Raw genomic sequence first — 20,546 nt, 5'->3', positions numbered from 1 at the left:
CCTAGTGATATCAGCCATATGTAAATGAGTCCTCTAAACCAACCACTAAACGTTTTATTGTTAAGCTACTGTGAGTTATTACCATGTCGGAGTAGATAGATAGATAGACAGATAGATAGATAGAGCGCAGAATCGACGTGTAGCGCAATATAATAGATATGTTGTGTATAATGTGGACGTTTGGCTGTCTCTTCATGCACAAAGCACGCCAGTTTTAGATGCAAAACTAAAAACGGCTCTATTTGTGCAGCAGATATGAATATGGCCTACCCTTTGCCTGGGCGAGTCACTTGCAGGCGCAGTCCGTGCAGGTCATCCATCACTGTGCTCCATGAACGCTACTGCGCGCGCATCAGAGCATGTAGATGATGTATGAGAGAAAAACGAGTCCGATGATGGCGAAGAACATCAGCACCAAGATGTCCACCATGGTGTCCTCGTCGGAGAAAACGAATACAGTCCTGGCGAGCTGATTGTGGACAAACCCCGGACATCTGATTTTAGTGGAGGTTGATTTCCGGTGCAGCCCGGTACAGAGCATCCCCCTCAGTCTTCCCCCTTAACGGCACTGCATAAGCTACTCCTACTGATGCTTTAAATATATGATCATAACAGTAAGTTCATTCTTATTTTTTTAAACAGGCTATGGAATTTTGAATTCTCAAAAGCCAGCTGTTTTCAGATATGCAATGTGAATTCTCTATTCACATACTATTCACAATTACCTATTAACTCTATGTGGCTTGAGTCCCCTCCCCCTCAAGTGTTTATTATTATTATTATTATTATTATTATTATTAAAATATATATTCTGCAACGATTTACATAACTACAAACTGGGCATAGTTAAGGGGTGTCACCCTGGTGTGAAACATGACAATACCTCTGGCCACCAGAGTAAAATTATTATTACATAAATATTGCATTTATTATTATTATTATTATTATTATTATTATTATTGATAATAATACTGAGCTAGTTTGAATAATAATGACAGTTAAAGAAATAACTACTAAATTTTGTGGAAAATGTAAAAGTCCATCACTGTCCATCAGCAAGGATTGTTAACCTACAAGAACAAGCAAGATTAGCTAACTAACACAAATAGTTAACACGTGAACTATTCTTCAGGCCAGCTGAACACATCGAACAAACAGGCAAGCAAACACTGGTCATTCTTTTCTTATGTTAACAATACTCATTATATGGAGGCATAGCATTGTATTTCTTCAACTCATTACTAGCTAACATTAGTTAATGATACTGAATTTGTAACACTAGTATACTTAATAAAATGTAGCCTAGTGCTACATTAGCTCTGACTTTTATTGTAGCTTGCTAGAAAACAAACAAATATTGCAACAGTGTATGACTGATGTCCGATGGGGATCCTACAGAGGCCATATGCAGGAAGGGGGATGATAAATAGATCCGTGATCAGTATCTGTTGCATACACAATCAAACAAACTCAGTGACCAGACACAAGATCTTGAAAGATTCTTTTAGTGATCCACACACAAGGCAGCTCCACACCTCACCTATATCACCTATATATAATAAAAGAAAAGCAGTTAAACCTGGGGTTAAATGCTTGAGCTGGAACAGAGGAGCCCAGTGTGGCAGTACACTTAAAAACATACTTATAAACTGAGACATACAATGTCACCAGAATGGAAAAAAAAATAGGCCTAGGATGTATGTGTTAAGTTTCAATAGTTGAAACGGGAGCTTAAGCCATAGAAATGAAATATAACTGAGGCACAATCACACTTCGATGTCATGTGTAGTGTTCTATGGTTGCATGCCCTTACCATCTTATGACCGAGTTTTACATAATGCAACCTGCACTTCACTCCGATATCCAAATAAGCTTCACCTTATAGTAGAATGAGCACTTCCACTTTAACCACCTAATGCTTCTCTTAAAGGTTTGATATCGAGTCAAGTTTTGGTTATTTTAGCTATCATCAATTTTTTTTAACAGTAAAAATAATTACTTTTCTAAGGTAAATCTATGGTTTTCCTGATATTGGTACAGGAAACATATGAAAAGAGTTGGTCAGATCCATATATCTTAACTGAAAATGCTAGTATCTATGACTTTTCTAGAACAGGGTTACGCCATGTCTATACAATCTCAATTAAGGGCACGTATAGAGACTCAGCTCTATGCATTATTAGCAGATTAAATCATTTTGTCATTAGTGTTTGATCAGTGTTTCAAAGTTCAATCATCGGAGCTGCAATAAAAGGAAAGTAACACTATACGGTCAAATATTTGTGGATAACTGACCATTACACCCATGTGCTTTTTGAGCATCCCTTTCCATATTTAGTCCTCCCTTTTCTGTTATAAAAAACTCCAACCTTTTGAGGAGTCTTTCCACTAGATTTTGGAGTGTGGCTGTGGAGATTTGCCCATTCAGCCACAAAAGTATTAGTGAGATCAGGCAGTGATGTTGGGTGAGGAGGCCTGGGGTTGCAGTCTGCATTCCAGTTCATCCCAAAGGTTTTCAGTGGGGTTGAGGTCAGGACAATCAAGGTCCTCCATTCCAACCTTGGCAAACCATGTCTTCATGGAGCTCACTTTGCGCACAGGGGGATTTACATGCTGAAACATGTTTTGGCCTCTTAGTTCCAGTGAAGGGAAGTCTTAAATCTACTACATATAAACATATTTTAATGACAACTGTGTGCTTCCAACTTGGTGGCAACAGTTTGGGGAAGACCCACATATGGGTGTAATGGTCAGGTGTCCAAAAAACTTATGGCCATATAGTGCATATTGTCCATTTGAGATGTTACATAGTAGTACTTGTCTTCACTTAGGCTGTTCTGTAGGAAACCCTTTTCTAAAAGCACTTTACTGGAAAATATACACAGATCAACCATATTATTAAACCACCTGCCTAATATTGTGTAGGTCCCCCTTGTGCTGCCCAAACAGCTCTGACCCATCGAGTCATGGACTTCACAAGACCTCTGAAGGTGTGCTGTGGTATCTTGCACCAAGACATTAGCAGCAGATCCTTTAAGTCCTGCAAGTTGCGAGGTGGGGCCTCGATGGATTGGACTTGTTTGTCCAGGGCATCCCAAAGATGCTTGATTGGATTGAGATCTGCAGAATATGGAGTCTACACCTTGAACTCTTTGTCATGTTCCTCAAACTATTCCTGGACAATTCTTGCAGTGTGGCAGGGCGCATTATCCTGCTGAAAGAGGCCACTGCCATTAGGGAATACCATTGCCATGAAGGGGTGTACTTGGTCTGAAACAATGTTTATGTAGGTGGTAGGTGTCAAAGTAACATCTACTTGAATGCCAGGACCCAAGGTTTCCCAGCACCTGACACCTTTCTATCATAGTCAGCATTAACTTTTTGAGCAATTTATGCTACAGTAGCTCTTCTGTGGGATCATTCCAGACGGGCTAGCCTTCGATCCCCACGTGCATCAATGAGCCTTGGGCACCCGTGACCCTGTTGCCAGTTCACAGTTGTCCTTCCTTGGACCTTGGACCCCTTTTGGCAGGTACTAACCACAAGATGTGCTGGTTTGGAGATGCTCTGACCCACTTGTCTAGCCTTCACAATTTGAATTAGAATTAGAATTTTGCATTCAAGTTTCAAACAGGTTTCATTTCATGTCAACTCACTTGATCTCTGAAAACATGTACATAGCTTAATGTACAATAAAGGAACACCAGGACCACACAAACTGTTATGGGACTAAGTTGAGCTTTTTATCAGGATACACAGAGTGGTTTATAATCCAGGTAAAGGATGTTTTGCTTTAAAATGGTTTAGTATACGGCAACAGGAAGTTTAGAATTCAAAATAAATTTAGGAGTCTTTTCAAAGAGCTAATTTGACAAAAACTTGGAAGCACACAATTTGTCATTGTATGCTGTAGCATTAAGTTTTCCCTTCACTAGAACTAAGGGCTAGGCCCAAACATGTTCCAGCATGACAATACTCCTGTGCACAAAGTGAGATCCATGAAGACATGGTTTGCCAGAGTTGGAATGGAAGAACTCTAGTGGCCTGCACAGAGCCCTGATCACAACTGCACTGAACACTTTTGGGATGAATTGGAATGACAACTAAGCACTTTGCCTTCTCACCCAACATCAGTGCCGAACCTCTGGCGCTCTTTTGCTTGAATAAGCACAAATCCTCAGAGCCAAATCCCAAAATGTAGTGGAAAGCGTTCCCAGAAGAGTGGAGGCAGTCATAGCAGCAAATGGGGAATAACTCAACATTAATGCCCATGGTTTTAGAAAGGGATGTTCAATACTCCACATATGTTTGGCCACATAGTGCAGATCTTGCTGTGCAAAGCTGATCCTCAAGTTGCTTTTAAGGAGTTATTAGATATAGAACACACATGGACAAACACTGTACATACACGTGTGCATTCTTGAACTGCACCATGGTTTAAAAAAAAAAAAAAAAAAAAAAAAAAAAAAAAAAAAAAGGTAAATAAATAAAATAAAAATAAAGATAAATAAATAATTGAGCATCTAGCAATCTTACATTGTTCTGCTCCAGGGACTTATCTTACATTATCCTGTCTGAGTGCTATTTCAGCAGCCATTTATTTAACTGGATCAATTAATGTGTTCTGAAGGTGGCAAAAAGACATGCAAAAGTACAGGCCATAAGTTGAAGAAACAAGCTCGAGATGAACATGTACAAGCTCGAGATGAACAAGCTCGAGATGAACATGAAACATCAGAACGAAACTGGAGACTGGAACAAGGGAAAAGCACGCAACACTGATAATTGTTTTCATTTAGGTAAAGGCTGGCTGTTCTATGTTAGTTAATTAAGGAAGACTAGATCTGAGAAGCAACAGAACACATACAGAAAAGTTAACACTTTGAATTGTTCTTATTTAAGGTAATGAGACAAGATCACATTCAACATCTGATCACGTGAAATAAAAAAGGTTCATGTTAAATCTTTTTTTTTTGTTTTGAACATATATGCTGGATCTCTTATGTGACATTCAGTGTAGTTTGCACACTATAAGCAGCAAAATAAGAATTGTTCTTATTTCTAAATAGGGTGCAGTATGATATGTTAGAGGTTCAAAAGCTCAGAATATTGTCTCTAGTGACAAACTGGCCTGTCTTGATATACAAATAGATCTGTTTTATTCCACTGATATTGATTAACTGACATTACAAATCCGGCTCATACAATACGAACAAGGTAATGAGAATAAGCAAATGATGAGAGGGGCAAAAACCCAATAACTTCATAAAGAATAGTGCAGAGGTACATGCTGAGATACATTATCATACAATGCACATGGAATGTTCCTGAACAAAACTAAAAGAAAAAGTTAAAACATATATAGGGATAGTTCTTAGGCACAGATTTAGCATAGTCTACGAATCTAAAGCATTTTTCACAAGGAAGTTAACAGTGATATTTAGTCCAGGACTAGGCTTAATCGGTGTCGAGACAAAAAACCCACTAAAATGGTCCACAGAATTGTGCTTCCTCCTTCCCTCTCACTGGTTCTCCAGTTCTGCTCTCAGGTAAGTGGTGAGTGCTATGGGTCTACTTTTTGCTTTTATGAAGAGTAGAGAACACCGCTTTACCTTTACATAGTAAGTCTGTGCAGCAAAAAAAAAAAATAGACTAGAACATATATGTTTTATATGAAAGCACAGAAATGAAGTGTTACATATGAAGGAGATGATGAAAACACTGCCTTGTGAGCAGGGTCACCAGTCACGCTACACCCATACACAAACCGATGCCACAGTAAGAGGATCTTTTTATATACACATGTATTCCAGTTTCACTACAATACCCATGAGGTCTGATGGATACGCTTTAAGACTCAGTGGAACAAATGGAATGATCAGAAGTCTCATGTTCAAGCATCATTACTACTGCACAACCATTGAGATGCCACATGGGCTAGAATGATAGCTACAACTAGCGACAGGCTGCAAAAAGTTCAGGAAAAGGAAAAGGTTCTCATTGTCATGGCAAGTGTGGAATGACTGACATGGCTAGGGTTGTCTGTTCACGAAGTGCTATAAAGCAGCCTTGAAAAAAATTCAGAGGTCTGTTTGGGTGTGAATGTGTGTCATTAAGACGTTAAGTGCCACTTGTGACAGCACCTCTCCAAGACTGAAAAACAAGACAAGGTAGACAGTCAGACAGCAAGAGCTAAGAGGGAGCAGAGAGAAACAGAGCAGGTAGAGCAAGACATGGCTATACACAATGTGTATGTATGTCTACACTATATAATTGTGGGAGTGCATTTTTGTATGCATGTGTTTTGTATGAGTTATCAGCATAGGCGCATTAATAAGAAAGCACAGACAAGGAAAAGAAAATAGCTCTTAAAATATGGAATGGCACTGGGCCTCCTGTTATCCATTTCTCTCTCTCTCTCTCATTTTCCCTTTCTCTCCATCTCCCTCTATCCCTTTCTTGTTTACTTTCTCATATGGCCTCCACATAATTAGCAGGCAGCATGCCCTGCTGACCAGTACGCTCCACTCTTCCATACATCCATCCTTCATCGATCGGCTGCACATCCACAATCACATCTCCGTCGAGGAATGACACTTCGTCCTCATCAGCTGCTGCGTAGTCATACACTGCCCGGTAACGTTTCTGAAAACAGGCAAAAGTACAGATATATTAGGCAAAATAATAAGAGAAGCAGAGAAACGGGAATAGTCCAATAGTAGTATCATCATATTGTTCATGGGAGGAAACCCATACACACACAGTGAAAATACAACGGCAATATAATACAACAATTATGCTTAATCTGCAAGAGGTTTCGGCACTCATCTGTGATTCATTAGTTCTACTGATGAGTGGCAAAATATCCTCAATATCATTCATATCATACAGGTGCTCATTCATGCAATTTACCCGTAATGCATAAAGTCATGCAGATACAGGTCAGGAGCTTCAGTTTTTAGATCGAACATCAGAACAGGGGAAAAAAAAATGTGATTTCAGTGACTTTAAGCATGGCATGTTGTTGGAGCCAGACGGAATGGTTTGAGAATTTTAGAAAATCTCCAGAGACTGTCACCAGTTTCTAGAGTTTCCACACAATGTGGTGAAAAACAAAAACATCCATAGAGTGGCAGTTCTGTGGGTGGAAATGCTTTGTTGATGTGAGAGGTCAGAGGAGAATCGCCAGACAGGAAGTCAAATAACCACTCTTTACAACTGTGGTGACCGAGTGGAACCACATTCACTCCTGACAGTCAAGAACAGGAATCTGAGGCTACAGTACAGCCTGACCGAAACTGGTCACCATGAGTGTAAAGAGTGGTTAATCGAGTTACCGTAGAGTTCCTGTTAGCTCACGCCACTCAGGCAATTCTTCTCTGACCTCTCTCAATAATTACACCCACAGAATGCTGCTCACTCGATTTTTTTTGTTTGTTTTTCCCGCACGATTCTGTGTAAACTCTAGAGACTGTTGTGTTTGAAAATCCTAGGAGATAAGAAGTTTCTGAAATACTCAGACCAGCCCATCTGGCAACAACAACCATAACATCAATTTTTTTCCCCATTTTTCCCCCAAATTCAAATATTTGCTATGAACATTAACTGAAGCTCTTCACCTGTATTTACATGATTTTATGTATTGCACTGCTGGCACATGATTGGCTGACTGGAAAATAATAAAGCGGTCGGTGATTATTATCGCGACTCAGATTTTACGTTTGGGTTTCTACCCAAAGATCATTAAAAACCTCAACAGAAATACAAAGAAGAGGAAGCAAAGTAGAACCAGACAATATGAAAAGTCTGACAGCAGAATTGGTGGAAAATGCTGCCTTAAGGATGCATTGCTATTGTGATCCTAATGTGGGATGGGAAACTTTTTAGGTCCTGAGCAGAATAAAGAAAAGCACCGGTATTTATGCTGAATCATTTAGAGAACTAAACTGCTGTGTCTGATCAGTAGAGATGTTGAGAGTGTTCCAAAGACCTTTTGTGAGTGTTTGTGTTTGTGCATGTGTGTAATTCATTACCCCAGAGCTGGGCGGAGGAGCTGCAGCAGCTTGGCGCACTGGTTCTGGCTCATAGTGGTAGTTCTGCGATGCAGCTGGGGGTTGATATGCTGGAGAAAAAGCAAAGATAGACAAAGAGAGACAGAGAGTTTGTAACTGTTTGTAGTGTCCTAGCAATGAACACTGGGTTAAGCACCAACTAAAAGCACAAAGATTCCAATTAGTGGTGGCTGTGGTGGGTAAGGTTGAAGGGGTGTACATACCTGGAGTTGTGCTTTGTTGCGGTGGTGGATGGTGAACTTCTCCTCCCATTTTACTCTTCTCAAAATCCTCATGATATTTAATCTACAATACACATACACACACATGCATATGAACAGCACCTGAATAAGTGATGTACACTGTCTAACTGCAGTATATACGCAGAGTAAAATACTAATACAAAGATGCTGTTGAAAGATCTTTGCATGTCACCATAATCCTGGAATAGGCCAAGGTCTATATTGAAGTATATTTAGGGCATGAACTATAGTTAACGATTTATTAACCACCAGATTACTCAGAACATAGAGATGAATGGAAGCTTTCAAAGATGTATTGTGTTAATATTGCCCTGTTTAATTTTCAGTTCACAGTAAGAAGCTTTGATTAGCCATCAGCACTATTTCAGGTTTTTCATGTACTATTTGCATGTACAATTGGAACCGCTGATAACAAGCTTAATATACTGATCAAATGTCAAAGAAGCCTTACAGGCCATACTCGAAAACAGCTCTTCATAATTTGCAGTTTGTGCACTAATGTTGGATGAAGAATCTGTTCTAGAGAACAAGAGATATTTGCTGATCCTAACTTGTTCAATAGGCATCTCATATCCCTGTTTCAGCTGATCTTTTTGCTTTCTCAAATGACACAGCAAAGTAGCGCAGAAAGCAGATCCAAGATGTTGACCTGGGAGAGTTCACATCCAATGTGGCCAGGATTATGATTCAGAGAGAATGAAAATCCCACAAGCTTTTGCATTTATGCCAAATCAGTATATTTCTATAGCCCTATTTAGATAAGACTAAATTTACATGAAGACCCTGGACCTTTGTTTCTAACTGGATCATCCATGTCAATGTTTCTCTCCCTCCTCTGAGCCTTGCACCATATTTAGTTGTCCAGTGTGTGTATATCCATATTACACACTTCTCCGATCAAGAAATCAGAAGAGCATGATCACTCAGGCTGATTAAATGAGCTATTATAACTATAATATTATATTCAAACAATAGCTATATTATTATATTCAAACATGCCAATATCATGTTACTTTTAATTTTCTAGAAATAAATGAATGAGAAGTTATCAGATGGAGTCATTTCCATCTAGCTTCTGCACTATTGCCTATGCCTTTCCATCTGCATCCTATACTGTCATGGCTCCACTCATCCAATGGGTGTGTAATGGAATTTTACATTTTACCTAGGTTTACATTCTTTGATTTCTTCTTTGAATTGCAGAATAAATTTCTTTAAACTGTGGTTGAAATGTGGTTTTATACTCTCTAGTTGTTTTCCCTCAAGAAAGTAGGAAGTAACCAAATTCCCATATATTTTTGACCCTTTCTACCACACACCATTTTAGCTAAACTTCTGACAAAGCAAGGTTAAATGCTGAATTCACTGCTTCGCAAGTTTAGTAAAACTTCACCCTTAAATCTCACACTGGAGGAGACTGTGTGTAGCCTTTGACCTACGTTGCTGATCTGGTCTTGTGTTTTCTTAATTCTCTGCAACTCTGGTGTGTCAGCTACAACACTGAAGCCTTTTCCTTTGTTCTTCTCAAACTCCTCCTTGTAGAGCACCTGGAATATACACAAATAAAAAGCTTTAAAATAACTAACAGACCTTGTGTTTGTGTGTGTGTGTGTGTGTGTGTGTGTGTGTGTGTGTGTGTGTGTGTGTGTGTGTGTGTGTGTGAGTGTTTTTAATCTTTTCAATACTGAGGAATCTTTTGCACTGGAAATGAGGTATTTCCTTTCCAAGCCTAAAAACCCAAAAGTTATGTTAGGTTAAAAAAAGATTCCAAAATACAATCAGAGGGAAACCTTTTTATTTATCAGAGAGATCTTTGAAAGATGTGATGTGGATGTCTTGATAAAAAAGTAAAAGGCAGAAAATACAAACGGGTGACAAATTAAAGGAACATGTTTAAGTAACATGTTTTTGAAGCTAAAACAGCTTCAATGTCCCTTGCATAAATTATTATTATAATTACATGTCTCTGGAATTGTACTGCAAATTTTATGTTAAATTATAACATTTTATGTTAAATTGTTCATGCAAATAAAGAGGAAATAATGCTACACATTTTAAGGAGTGAGGTGGCTAACTCTGTTACAGTCGAGAGAGAGAGTTTGCCTTTAATTCTTTGTTTTGTCAAAAAACTGTGAAGACTATTGGTCAAATACACCACACCCAAAATATGTGTAAAAAAATAAACAGGAAACACTAGGACATGACACCTTTGCCCTACTCTCTTAGGACCCCCAATCAAGTATATGTCGGATCAGTAGGAAACAATGCACTATTTCAGTAACAAGCAGTGACTACAAGAATCACACACTTAAATTTCAGCTAGTGATCACACATTTTGAGCAGTGACAGCTCCAGCCAATGTTCCTTCTCATTTCAAGTCTGCCTAATTAAAGAGTTTGAAATCAAAAATAGGCCCTGGCATTTATGACACAGACTAGGCTAAACAAAGGAGGAGAAATGAATCATTAGTCTACATTTACCCAAACTTATTTTGGTGGTAGGAAGACTATGGCTATTATACTAACAGACTAACAGCACAAAAGAATAAAGCACACAAATAAATTCCTGATGGACAGAAATGAATGTTAAATAGAATAAATACCCATTCGAATGACTGCAACAAATAAGAAGCAGACTTCAAAGAGACTTCACAGACACGCCACAGAATAGCTATATTATACAAGTTTATAAAGGACCTGGAAGCGGTTATGTGGACAGGGGAATCATGGGAATATGAGGTAATACAAGGTACTATTTTTCCCCTATTCATAACCCTATTCATTGAAGAAGTGATTTGTAATTTGTGTAATTTAATTTTTATCAATATTGAAATTACTAACCTAGTGAAGTGGTGTGTGTGTGTGTGTGTGTGTGTGTGTGTGTGTGTGTGTGTGTGTGTGTGTGTGTGTGGTGTAGTGGAAGCCTGCCAAATGTCCCCATAAAGATAAAACCTGACAAAACTGATCTTGTGTTTTGTTACAAACATGTATCTTGCATGGGGAGCAAAAGACAAAGGGTTTCCTTCTGGATACTAAAGTTAAAGCATTAATATATATAAATATTATTATAGGTCAACACACAAACAAACCAAATCTAGTAAACACACTGATTTAATAAAGTAAAATTATAGTTTGTGTATCTGAGTGTCTGGGTCTAACAGAGAGAAGCAGGCAGACAGCGAGAGTGAAACCCTGATTCAGCATTAACAATGTTTAGCACACACAGCAAAGAGATAGAGCAGGTAAAAGGAATGATTGGGTTTGAAACCCAATCTATCAAACCCAAAGACTATTTCTTTGAATAGTCTGATTCTGGCTGAAGTCCAAATGTATGTGACCGAATCTGTATGCATCACTGAAATAATGGATAGAGAGAAACTGTGTGTGTGTGTGTGTGTGTGTGTGTGTGTGTTACCTGGCTCTGCATCTTGCTCTGCTGTTTCAGGCGTAGGTTTTCTGGAGTGTCGGCAACACTCGTGAATGACGTTTTCGGGTAGTGTCTGTAACACACACCTCAGAATTAGCCACCACTGAAAACCTGTAATCGCACTTCCAGTCCCCGTCATACATTCCAGGGAACAACTGAAATCAGCTTTAATATTTTTAAACTACCTATATTTCTACTCAAAGCATAGGAAGTAAAACAGTCAGTGGGTTATGCATTTGTACTTAGGTGCATGTAAACATAAACATGTATAAAAGCAAGTGCAAAAGAAATGAACACAGATAGATGGACTGTAAATACCCACCCGGGCCTGATTAACCCACTAAGACTATGGGCATATATATATAGTCAGAAATTCCAGTACAATTTAGGAAAATTATAATTGTAAGACTGTGTACAAAGCCACAGGATTGTCACCAGAAAGCATCATGTTTTTGTTTCTGTTTGCATGTTTTTTTTGTTTCTTATGTTCTGTAAAGCTGCTTTGAGACAATGTTCATTATTAAAAGTGCTATACAAATAAAATTGAATTGAATTGAATCTAATGCATCTGAACGGTTGATAAAATGACACCATTACGTCAAAATTCTGAAATGGTTACTTTTAATGATGGAGAAGCCCTGGTGATGTATGAAGACGGAATTGCATTCTCGATCATTCTGAGGTAGCAAGACATTTCAGCACTGAACAGCCCCAAGCTGAGAGAACACTCCTCTGAAAAGTGTCTGTCACATACAGTAAAGGCGAATTTACACAAATTCCACCCCTGTCGAAATGATCACACTCTAACCATGAGAGGGAAAACATACAGCCAAAAACACACCTACAAACCATGTTTGCTGCTAACAAACTGATACTGTAGACTAAGATCTATCCCTGGGGGAACTGGTTAAGGTTAAGGTTAAGCTTGATTTATACTTGCTGTTAGCTACTAAGTGTACGTAAAAGCATCCTGTGGTCGTTTGACGCGTCACTTGTGCACGTCTTCAGAAATGAATGCATTGTGTCTGTGTGGTGCAATAACCAGAGTAAGTAGTGGGGGCAGAATAGCACCATGTGACACTGTGTCTGCAACTGACTAAACCAAGTAATGCTGTGTGTCAAACTGCATACTTATGTACTATTCTAGATTGTTATTGAGTACTAACACTAACCAGTTTTCCTGTTACAGTTCCTATTAGTTTTCGAATTTCAAAAGTCTCTTTAAACATACAGAAAGGTCTGTTTTGAGTACGAGGCTTCAGGAAAAATAGTTACTAATTTAGAAAATGTACAGTGAGGGTTTTTGATTTGAGATGCAGATCATGACAACAATCACACCGATGGCAGAATGTTTCAAAGAGAGACGCAGCTCGTCTGTGTGTTTAACATCGCTGTGCATAAACATTACAGTTCGACTTGAAAACCAGATGGACAGGGATGTTTTGGCTCTGACGTATCATCTGGTGGAAGGTCGTGTTTAATCCTCCAGATATATGTAACATATGCAAACGTGTATGTGAACAAAGCTATGAAATTACAACAAGAAAATCTTCAAAACTATTTTATGTTTTTTTTTTTTTTTTTTAAATAAATATACTATTGTATTGCTGTCCATAACACTAAAGCACGGGTGCAAAAAGCTCTGAAACACCAATTTCAAGAGTACTTTAACACTACTCAAAAAACCATATTGATCCTTATATGACCAAAATAACAGATTTTCATAAAAAGATTAAAGTACATACAAGGCTACTACGAGTGCTGGAATTTACCTGGTAATTTAAACTAACAGGTTTGTAAATTGGGAACTTTTATTGCCAATAAATAACAGACTGCTCTGTGACATTGCTACGTTGCAGCCAGGCTGAACATAAGTGACAGATGAAATGTAAATTAAAAGGATATAAGAATTTAGTTTAAAAAATATGCAGGCATTCTAAACTACAGCTCAGTTCATTATGCATGTGTCTGCTTTGCCTGTCAGATACCTAGCGTGAAGAGAAATTGGGGTTATTCCTGAGATATGAATACTGTGGGTGTGTTTTAAATGAGTGCCTTTGTGTGTGTTATGCCATATATCCATGCTGACACCATAAACAGGGAATCAGTCACTGTGTCACACAAACACACGCAGACAGTTTGCAGATACTTACGCATTGCAGTATGGTTTCTTATCAAAGCCTTTGTAATTCTTCATGTTTAGAGTCATCTTGCATACCTCACAGCTGAAACATCCTTTATGCCAGAACTAAGAGAGAAAGAAAGTCAGAAGGTAAATGTGAGCAATCAAAAGATAGTTAATGACTTGTTTAGCAAGATTACTGCAAGATGACAGCGGATTTTATTGGCCAACTTCCACAGCTGTATGGGTCAGCAGTTCTCTAATTCAGCATCTGATGTTCAGTGGATATGAGGAGAGTGCAATGTTACACCCCATAGTTCAGTACTGAATATACATTTAAATAAGTGATTAATTTAAATAATTTATTTTACCCAACAGAAGGTGAAAATATAAAGATTCATATTTTTTATTTCATAATAAAGGTTCAGTGAAATAAAAAAGAAAACTTGCCCAACTGCAACCAGACCAAGTGTTTTTAAATATTTATTTGTGATGTGGTACAAACAGCATTCAAGTATTAAACTACTGACATGTCTGAATATGTCCCTGTGTTTAAAAATCTTAATAACTAAAAATACTCACTGCCCAGCCAAGGACATGGAAATTAATTATCAACAGGAAGAAGCAAAGAGAGACCAAGGGCCAATCTTTTCTTTTCTTTTTTTTAATGACTGAGAAGGCACTAAAGTTTGACCACAAAAATCATGACATGGTTTAAGTGAAGAAATGTTGGGGGGGGACGACAAAAAAAAAACAGCCCTGAAACATATTGGGTGTTAAGTGGTTGTGCAGTGAATTGTCACTTCTTGGGTGAGAACTATTGAATAGAATAATACAGCTGGACCTCGTACTATGGACACGTCTAACTTATTGTCCTGCAAAAGCTACAAAAAGAGACAAAGGTGTCTGAAGTGTGTGCAGGTCAAAAGTTGGTTGGACTTTGATCTTTGGGTTTTTGAGGCAGTGTTGACTTTGGGAGGGTTTTTACGATAACAGAGGATAACAAACAAAGTACCTTTTAACCTACATTCCACTTCGCTGCCCACTTACGCACGGTTAGCATACTGAGACATATGACTGTTTTTTTTCTAGAAGTATGTACTAAGTGCACGTGTGTAATTGCATGCATTGCAAAAACATCACAATACTTAACATGTTGTGTATCGCAAAAAAACATCTTGCAGACCAGGTACACTAGATGAAATACACCCGTGACTAATAAATAAATAATTAAACATAGAAATGCAAGCGGGAAAATGTAACAACTAGTACAAAAACAGTGTATTATGACGTTATTTGCATCTATATCCATTATCATATTAACCAATCCTAGCATGTACAAATATTTCAGTGCTAACATTTGATAAAACTGTAAAAATTGCAAAATTGCTGAGCAGGAACAAGCGTTATTAAGCACTTCTACCTGTGCTCCCACTGTTCAATAAAACAAGCGTCATGTGCAGCTGCGACGCAGCTGTGCGCTCCCAAATCCACACAACAAACAAATGAAAACAAAGGTGTGATGGTGTGAATTATACTGACGTTTTTAACAGAATATGATTTGTATATATTTCTTCTGGTTTGTTTTACTGGAGTTTGTGTGACTATTCGAAAACTTTCTGTGTAGTACCTTAAAAACTCAGAAGTCACATTTCTTTAAAATGTGTAAACCATGAGGCATGATATACCCTTTATGGACACCTGACCAGCACACCTTAACCCCACTGATCACCTTTAGGATGAACCGGAATGCCGACTGCACCCCAGACCTCCTCAGTGCCTGACCTCACTAACACTCGTGTGGATGAATGAGCACAAATCCCTGCCCAGAAGAGTGGAGCTTATTATAACAGCAAAGGGGGACTAAATCTAGAATGGGACATTCTACAAGCACATGAGTTTGATGGTCAGGTATCCACAAACTTTTGGTCATATAGTGTACGTTCTTCATTCTAGGCAAGAGTAATAATTGAAAATTATCTGCGATGGTATAGATGCATTAATATGCCACTCCTCTGTGTATTCTATCATTTACACCCCAGTATAAAAGCACTACTTCTGTGGTAAAGCTGAAGGGATAACTCACTGCTGCTTCATTGCTGAGGTGTGCTCCCTCTGCAGAGGAAGAATGAACTTCTCTCCTTTAGATCTAGAAGACTGGTTTTATTTGGGGAAGAGGGAAAATTCTCCAACAGGAGTAAGGGCTCATATCTTACTGGCTATTCAAATCGATATAATATTTGTGAAATGTGAATGATCCCTCTCTTTATAGTTATGTAGGAGGTTCAGCAGGAGCTGGTCTGGCATCTATGTCCATAATGTTACATGCAATTATGTCAACCACTGGCAAACTACAGGTCAGTGAATCCCGTAGATTGAGCTAGTGACTGAAAGACCTTTTACTAAATCACAGTTAAAGGTCACTTGCAGAAGGTCACTACCTCTCCTATTCAGTTTCTTTATTTTGGTGAAGTTATTAACATCACATAATCAGATGGATGTTCAAGGCAGCCGAGGAGCCTCTAGAGTTCTTTAAAATGATTTATTCAGAAAACTTATGCATCATTTAACCTTTTCTGCAAGATCTCCAAAATACACCAGAGGATCACACACCAGGGAGAGTGGGGTCAGCTGTTACGTTTTGGTCCTTTAATTTAATTTTATACCTCCTCTGATATTAACATTAAAAAATAAATATAATTTTAAAGTAGTCAGCAGTCAAATGCACCTATTGTGTGAAAAATCACTGGAGCTTTAAGAATGTTTTACGCGTAAGATTTACAAACTGTTACAACTGACCCCACTGTCCCCTACATATAAAACCCATTGTTTTAATACAACAACTTGGTAAACAATTTGATCTTAAAACAACTTTCAATAAAAAATAACAAGTCTCAGACCTTCAAAATGGTGATTTGAGCAAACAGACACAAAATAACCAATAATGCAAAAGGCATTGTAAATCCCTCCACTGCAAAACAGCTAACGTGAGCAATTTGGCGAGAAATCTGCCTGGTGAAGCATTCTGACCTCGACATAGAGAAAGCAGATTAGATGACTGTAGAGTTTCCGTAATTATGAACATATTTTAGCAAGAATTTAATTATGATAAACTTATTTTCCTGTGCACTGTCTCAGGAAGCTTGTGATACTGTATTCGCTGTTTCACAATTACCGTCACAAATGAATCGTCTAATTTTTATGTGGGTTGATTTTTAAGGAGCATGATCAAATATTGGTGCTCACAACATAGAGAGTTAAACACGCAAAATACCATAAGCTTATGAATTGATATTGTTAAATGCACGTGCACGCTGCATGCAGAGTAAATTTTTCCTTCTCCTCCCCGCCCCTTTCCTTACAGCTTCTGGGACACTATTTTTAGCTTCATAATGGTACAGTTCAGGATTGTACAGTATGGGGCTATAATTAAAACTGCTCTAACTAACATTTTTGGGCACCAGGAGTAATATAGCCTATTTTAGTCAAAAATACATGCAGAGACACAGTTAACAGGTTTGTATTTTACTTCATATTCGCTCATTTTAGCAACACAGATGTTATTAATCAAACTGAAAAAATATGTTCTTTAGAGCATTTTTTCCCCCAATACATTTCGCTGTGACAAACTAGCTAGCTGATGTTCGCTAGTTACCATTAGTGCAGTATATAATAACTTATAATAACAAATAATATAATAACAAGCTAGCTGGCGGATATATGGAATTTACACATGTATATCTTTGTAAAAAAAATATACACAGGAAATAAATTATCAACAATTTTCTATTTTTTAAATTTGATTTTAAATAGGCTCCAGATGGTAATAAGTGCGGTTAAAATGTTACGTATACTATGCGCTTTTGTGAGCAACGAGTGTCTTGTTAAGAAAAATATGTAAATGCAATAAGTCTGCCACGGGATGGGAGGGATGCTTTGGGGGGCATTAAAACTTTCCTGGAAGCTTTCTCCCATTGTAGATCTCACAGAGTAATGCAAGAGTCTTTTGAGATGGTTAAACTGGTCTCGTCCATCAGACTTGCATATGGTCCTTTTCAGAAGTCCATAAGTATAAGTGGTGAAACACATGACTGGTGGATCAGAATGAAAATGAAATGGTTTACTTCTTTTCAGCCAGAAGAAAAGCAGTGCACTATGACACAGCGAACTAATCCACACTAACACGGGTCATTTATGAAATGTTTTGGCCACACTTGTGTTTTTAGTCAATTTTCCAGAAGTCCACAATTTCGTCCACAACGAAATGTGAAAACGACAGAAAATGGCATGACTCGATGTCTGACCAATGACCTTTAGATCATTTCCACCATTTTCATTTATTTTGACAACATGAACACAACACACGATTCCATTTATGCTACAGTGTGGCTTGTATACTATACACAGCAAATAAACTAGCACAGAAAAATAAGTTTCACAATTTTGGAACGGATGAGATCACATGACAATTATAAGTCAGCGTTTTAAATAACATGTTTCCCTACCACACATTTTCAGTGTTTGTATTAGTGTGGATGGAAAGGCAAAGCAAACAAGACATGTTTTCAGTTTTACCCGTGTTAGTGTGGACTGGACCAGAAATCTGTATGAAAAATGTTTTAAAAACTTTTGCGTTTATCCCATGTTCCCCAACCCCAAGTGTAATACTTCTTCGTGATTAAATACTCTCTTACTCGTTCTATATCACCACTGAGCAATCAGATGTGGGAGGCTTTTTGCCTCTTTTAACTGCACTTTCTCCTGAGGAAGGCCCAGTCGTCATGATTCATGATTACTCTGGCCAAAGCCATTCTGTCAAGAAAGCAATCGATTTTTAAAGTCCATTACACACATCACCTATGGCCTTAAGTGTATGGTTGAAAGGAAAAAAAAAAAAAAAAAAAACTAAATAAAAAAAATACTGCAGCAGAAAAGTTCATTCACTTTCAAAACAAGAAACGGAAAAGGGTTCTAACTACAGTGACTACACAAATGTCTAATCTATTCCTTCTGCTTAAGAAATAATCACCTAGATGACAAGTGGACACAAAACCCTACTGAACAAAGGTTCCTGAAATATTATATTACTGGGTTGAGACATTACACCTTCTGTATGCTGTATGTACATGATCCGACAGTCCTTCAACAGTCATTCATTAAGAGGTAAAAGGCAATATTTTAAAATGCAAAGTCATTTTTTTGTTAACCTACATGAAAAAGTGTAGTACAGTATTTTTGTTCTTTTATTTGTGAGAAGTCACCAATTCACACAAAACTGAACAGAAGCCTTCTCTTGACTTTAGCAACCTCCCTGACAGACTAGTCTTCATTTATTTATAAAATATATACAACACTCCTGCATAATCTTCTGTTTTTGATTAACAGAGCAAAGCTGTGACTTGGCAAAGACTTGTCCACTTGATTGAAGGATACACCGCTATCTGCAGCCAAGCCATTTGGCTTTTGTCTTTTTTTTTTCTCTCCACACAGTCAAACTATTGCAATGTCCTGCAACTAAGCTGGCTTTTCCCAATGAAAACGGTTTGCATATACAAATAAACAAAGTTAAAATCATAAAAAATAAATAAATTAAAAAAAAGGAGCACATGATTTATCTGGGGTAATGGTTATTTAGTTGTTGTATATTGTGAGTATTAAAGGCATGCCACAAAGCAAATGATATAAAGGCGGAAGAGAAATCAGCCATTTGTTTTGTAGCCTGTGGTAATCAATACTATCATATGAAAGAATGTAACTTGACAAGAGAAGTGTGTTTAGCATTAGATCAGAGGACTTCCGGTTTGTGTTGAATTGAAGTGCAGGGACTGTGTGACACGTCAGATTCCTCCTCTGCTTTTCAGCACAACGGAGGAGGCCGTGCACACACACACGCACACACGCGCGCGCACACAGGATGTTAGCGCGGGGGCGCGCCTCCGTTTAGCAAACATTTAGCTATTACTCAAATGACTCGCAAACTAGCATTACTTTTCAAGGGAGGTAAACGTGCATTTGGATGGCAAATGAGCTAGCGCAGCGACAAATGTCAATGTGGAAAAACGTGTGCCACTATCGTAGCTAGCTAGCAACCCTCATTCACTTCGCGACCATAACAAGCTACTTAGCGGTAGCTAGCTAACTAACTGGTTCCGCTTCCGTTCCAACCTAAATGCAAAAAAAAAAAAAAAAAAACCCAAAAAAAACCTTAAAAGTGGAAATGCTGTTCATCAACATATAAAGATATGCGAAAATATGGCGTATTCATGCTAGCGAGTGGTAGCAGTTACACAGCTAACTACATTTTGGTTAGCTTACCTTGTCAAGACAATTCACTTTTTCCGTAGGATACACGACTCGGTTACATCTACTACACAGCGGATTCATTTTCAAACAATCTTAACGCGACAGATGAAATGAAAAAAAGATTAGAACAGAGGCCCTAGGCTAATGCTTCGTTATTATATGCGTGAGAATCGGGCAGGTATCTGAGCAAGAAATCCAGTGCAGGCGGCGGCTTGTGATGTTTTGCACCGCTGTCTGTCACCGAGCGAGCAGACGCGCGCGGAAGCGCGGGCACGACACCGCTCTATCCTGCGCTCCGCGTTCCCGCGCACAGCAGACGCGACGCGGGAGCGCGCTGTGATCTTTATAATAAGACTTACCGAAAGTTTGTCCCTTATATTT

At 38.3% G+C, this 20,546-nt stretch overlaps 1 protein-coding gene across 1 annotated transcript; it reads right to left on the bottom strand.

The window, feature by feature from the left end:
* Positions 1 to 5,136: 5,136 nt before the first annotated feature.
* On the bottom strand, positions 5,137 to 20,446 carry lasp1 (LIM and SH3 protein 1). The gene is made up of 7 exons (XM_034310102.2): positions 20,178 to 20,446; positions 13,894 to 13,988; positions 11,729 to 11,813; positions 9,754 to 9,861; positions 8,276 to 8,357; positions 8,034 to 8,122; positions 5,137 to 6,645 (listed from the first exon to the last, which is right to left on the bottom strand). The coding sequence occupies exons 1-7, from the start codon at positions 20,244 to 20,246 to the stop codon at positions 6,472 to 6,474; spliced, it is 702 nt and encodes a 233-aa protein (XP_034165993.1). The 5' UTR covers positions 20,247 to 20,446; the 3' UTR covers positions 5,137 to 6,471.
* Positions 20,447 to 20,546: the final 100 nt, after the last annotated feature.

This window comes from Pangasianodon hypophthalmus, chromosome 13, assembly GCF_027358585.1.
Source record: "Pangasianodon hypophthalmus isolate fPanHyp1 chromosome 13, fPanHyp1.pri, whole genome shotgun sequence".
Taxonomy (NCBI): Eukaryota; Metazoa; Chordata; class Actinopteri; order Siluriformes; family Pangasiidae; genus Pangasianodon; species Pangasianodon hypophthalmus.
Note: the sequence above shows the minus strand (reverse complement) of the source record. Positions and strands in the feature narration are given on the sequence as shown.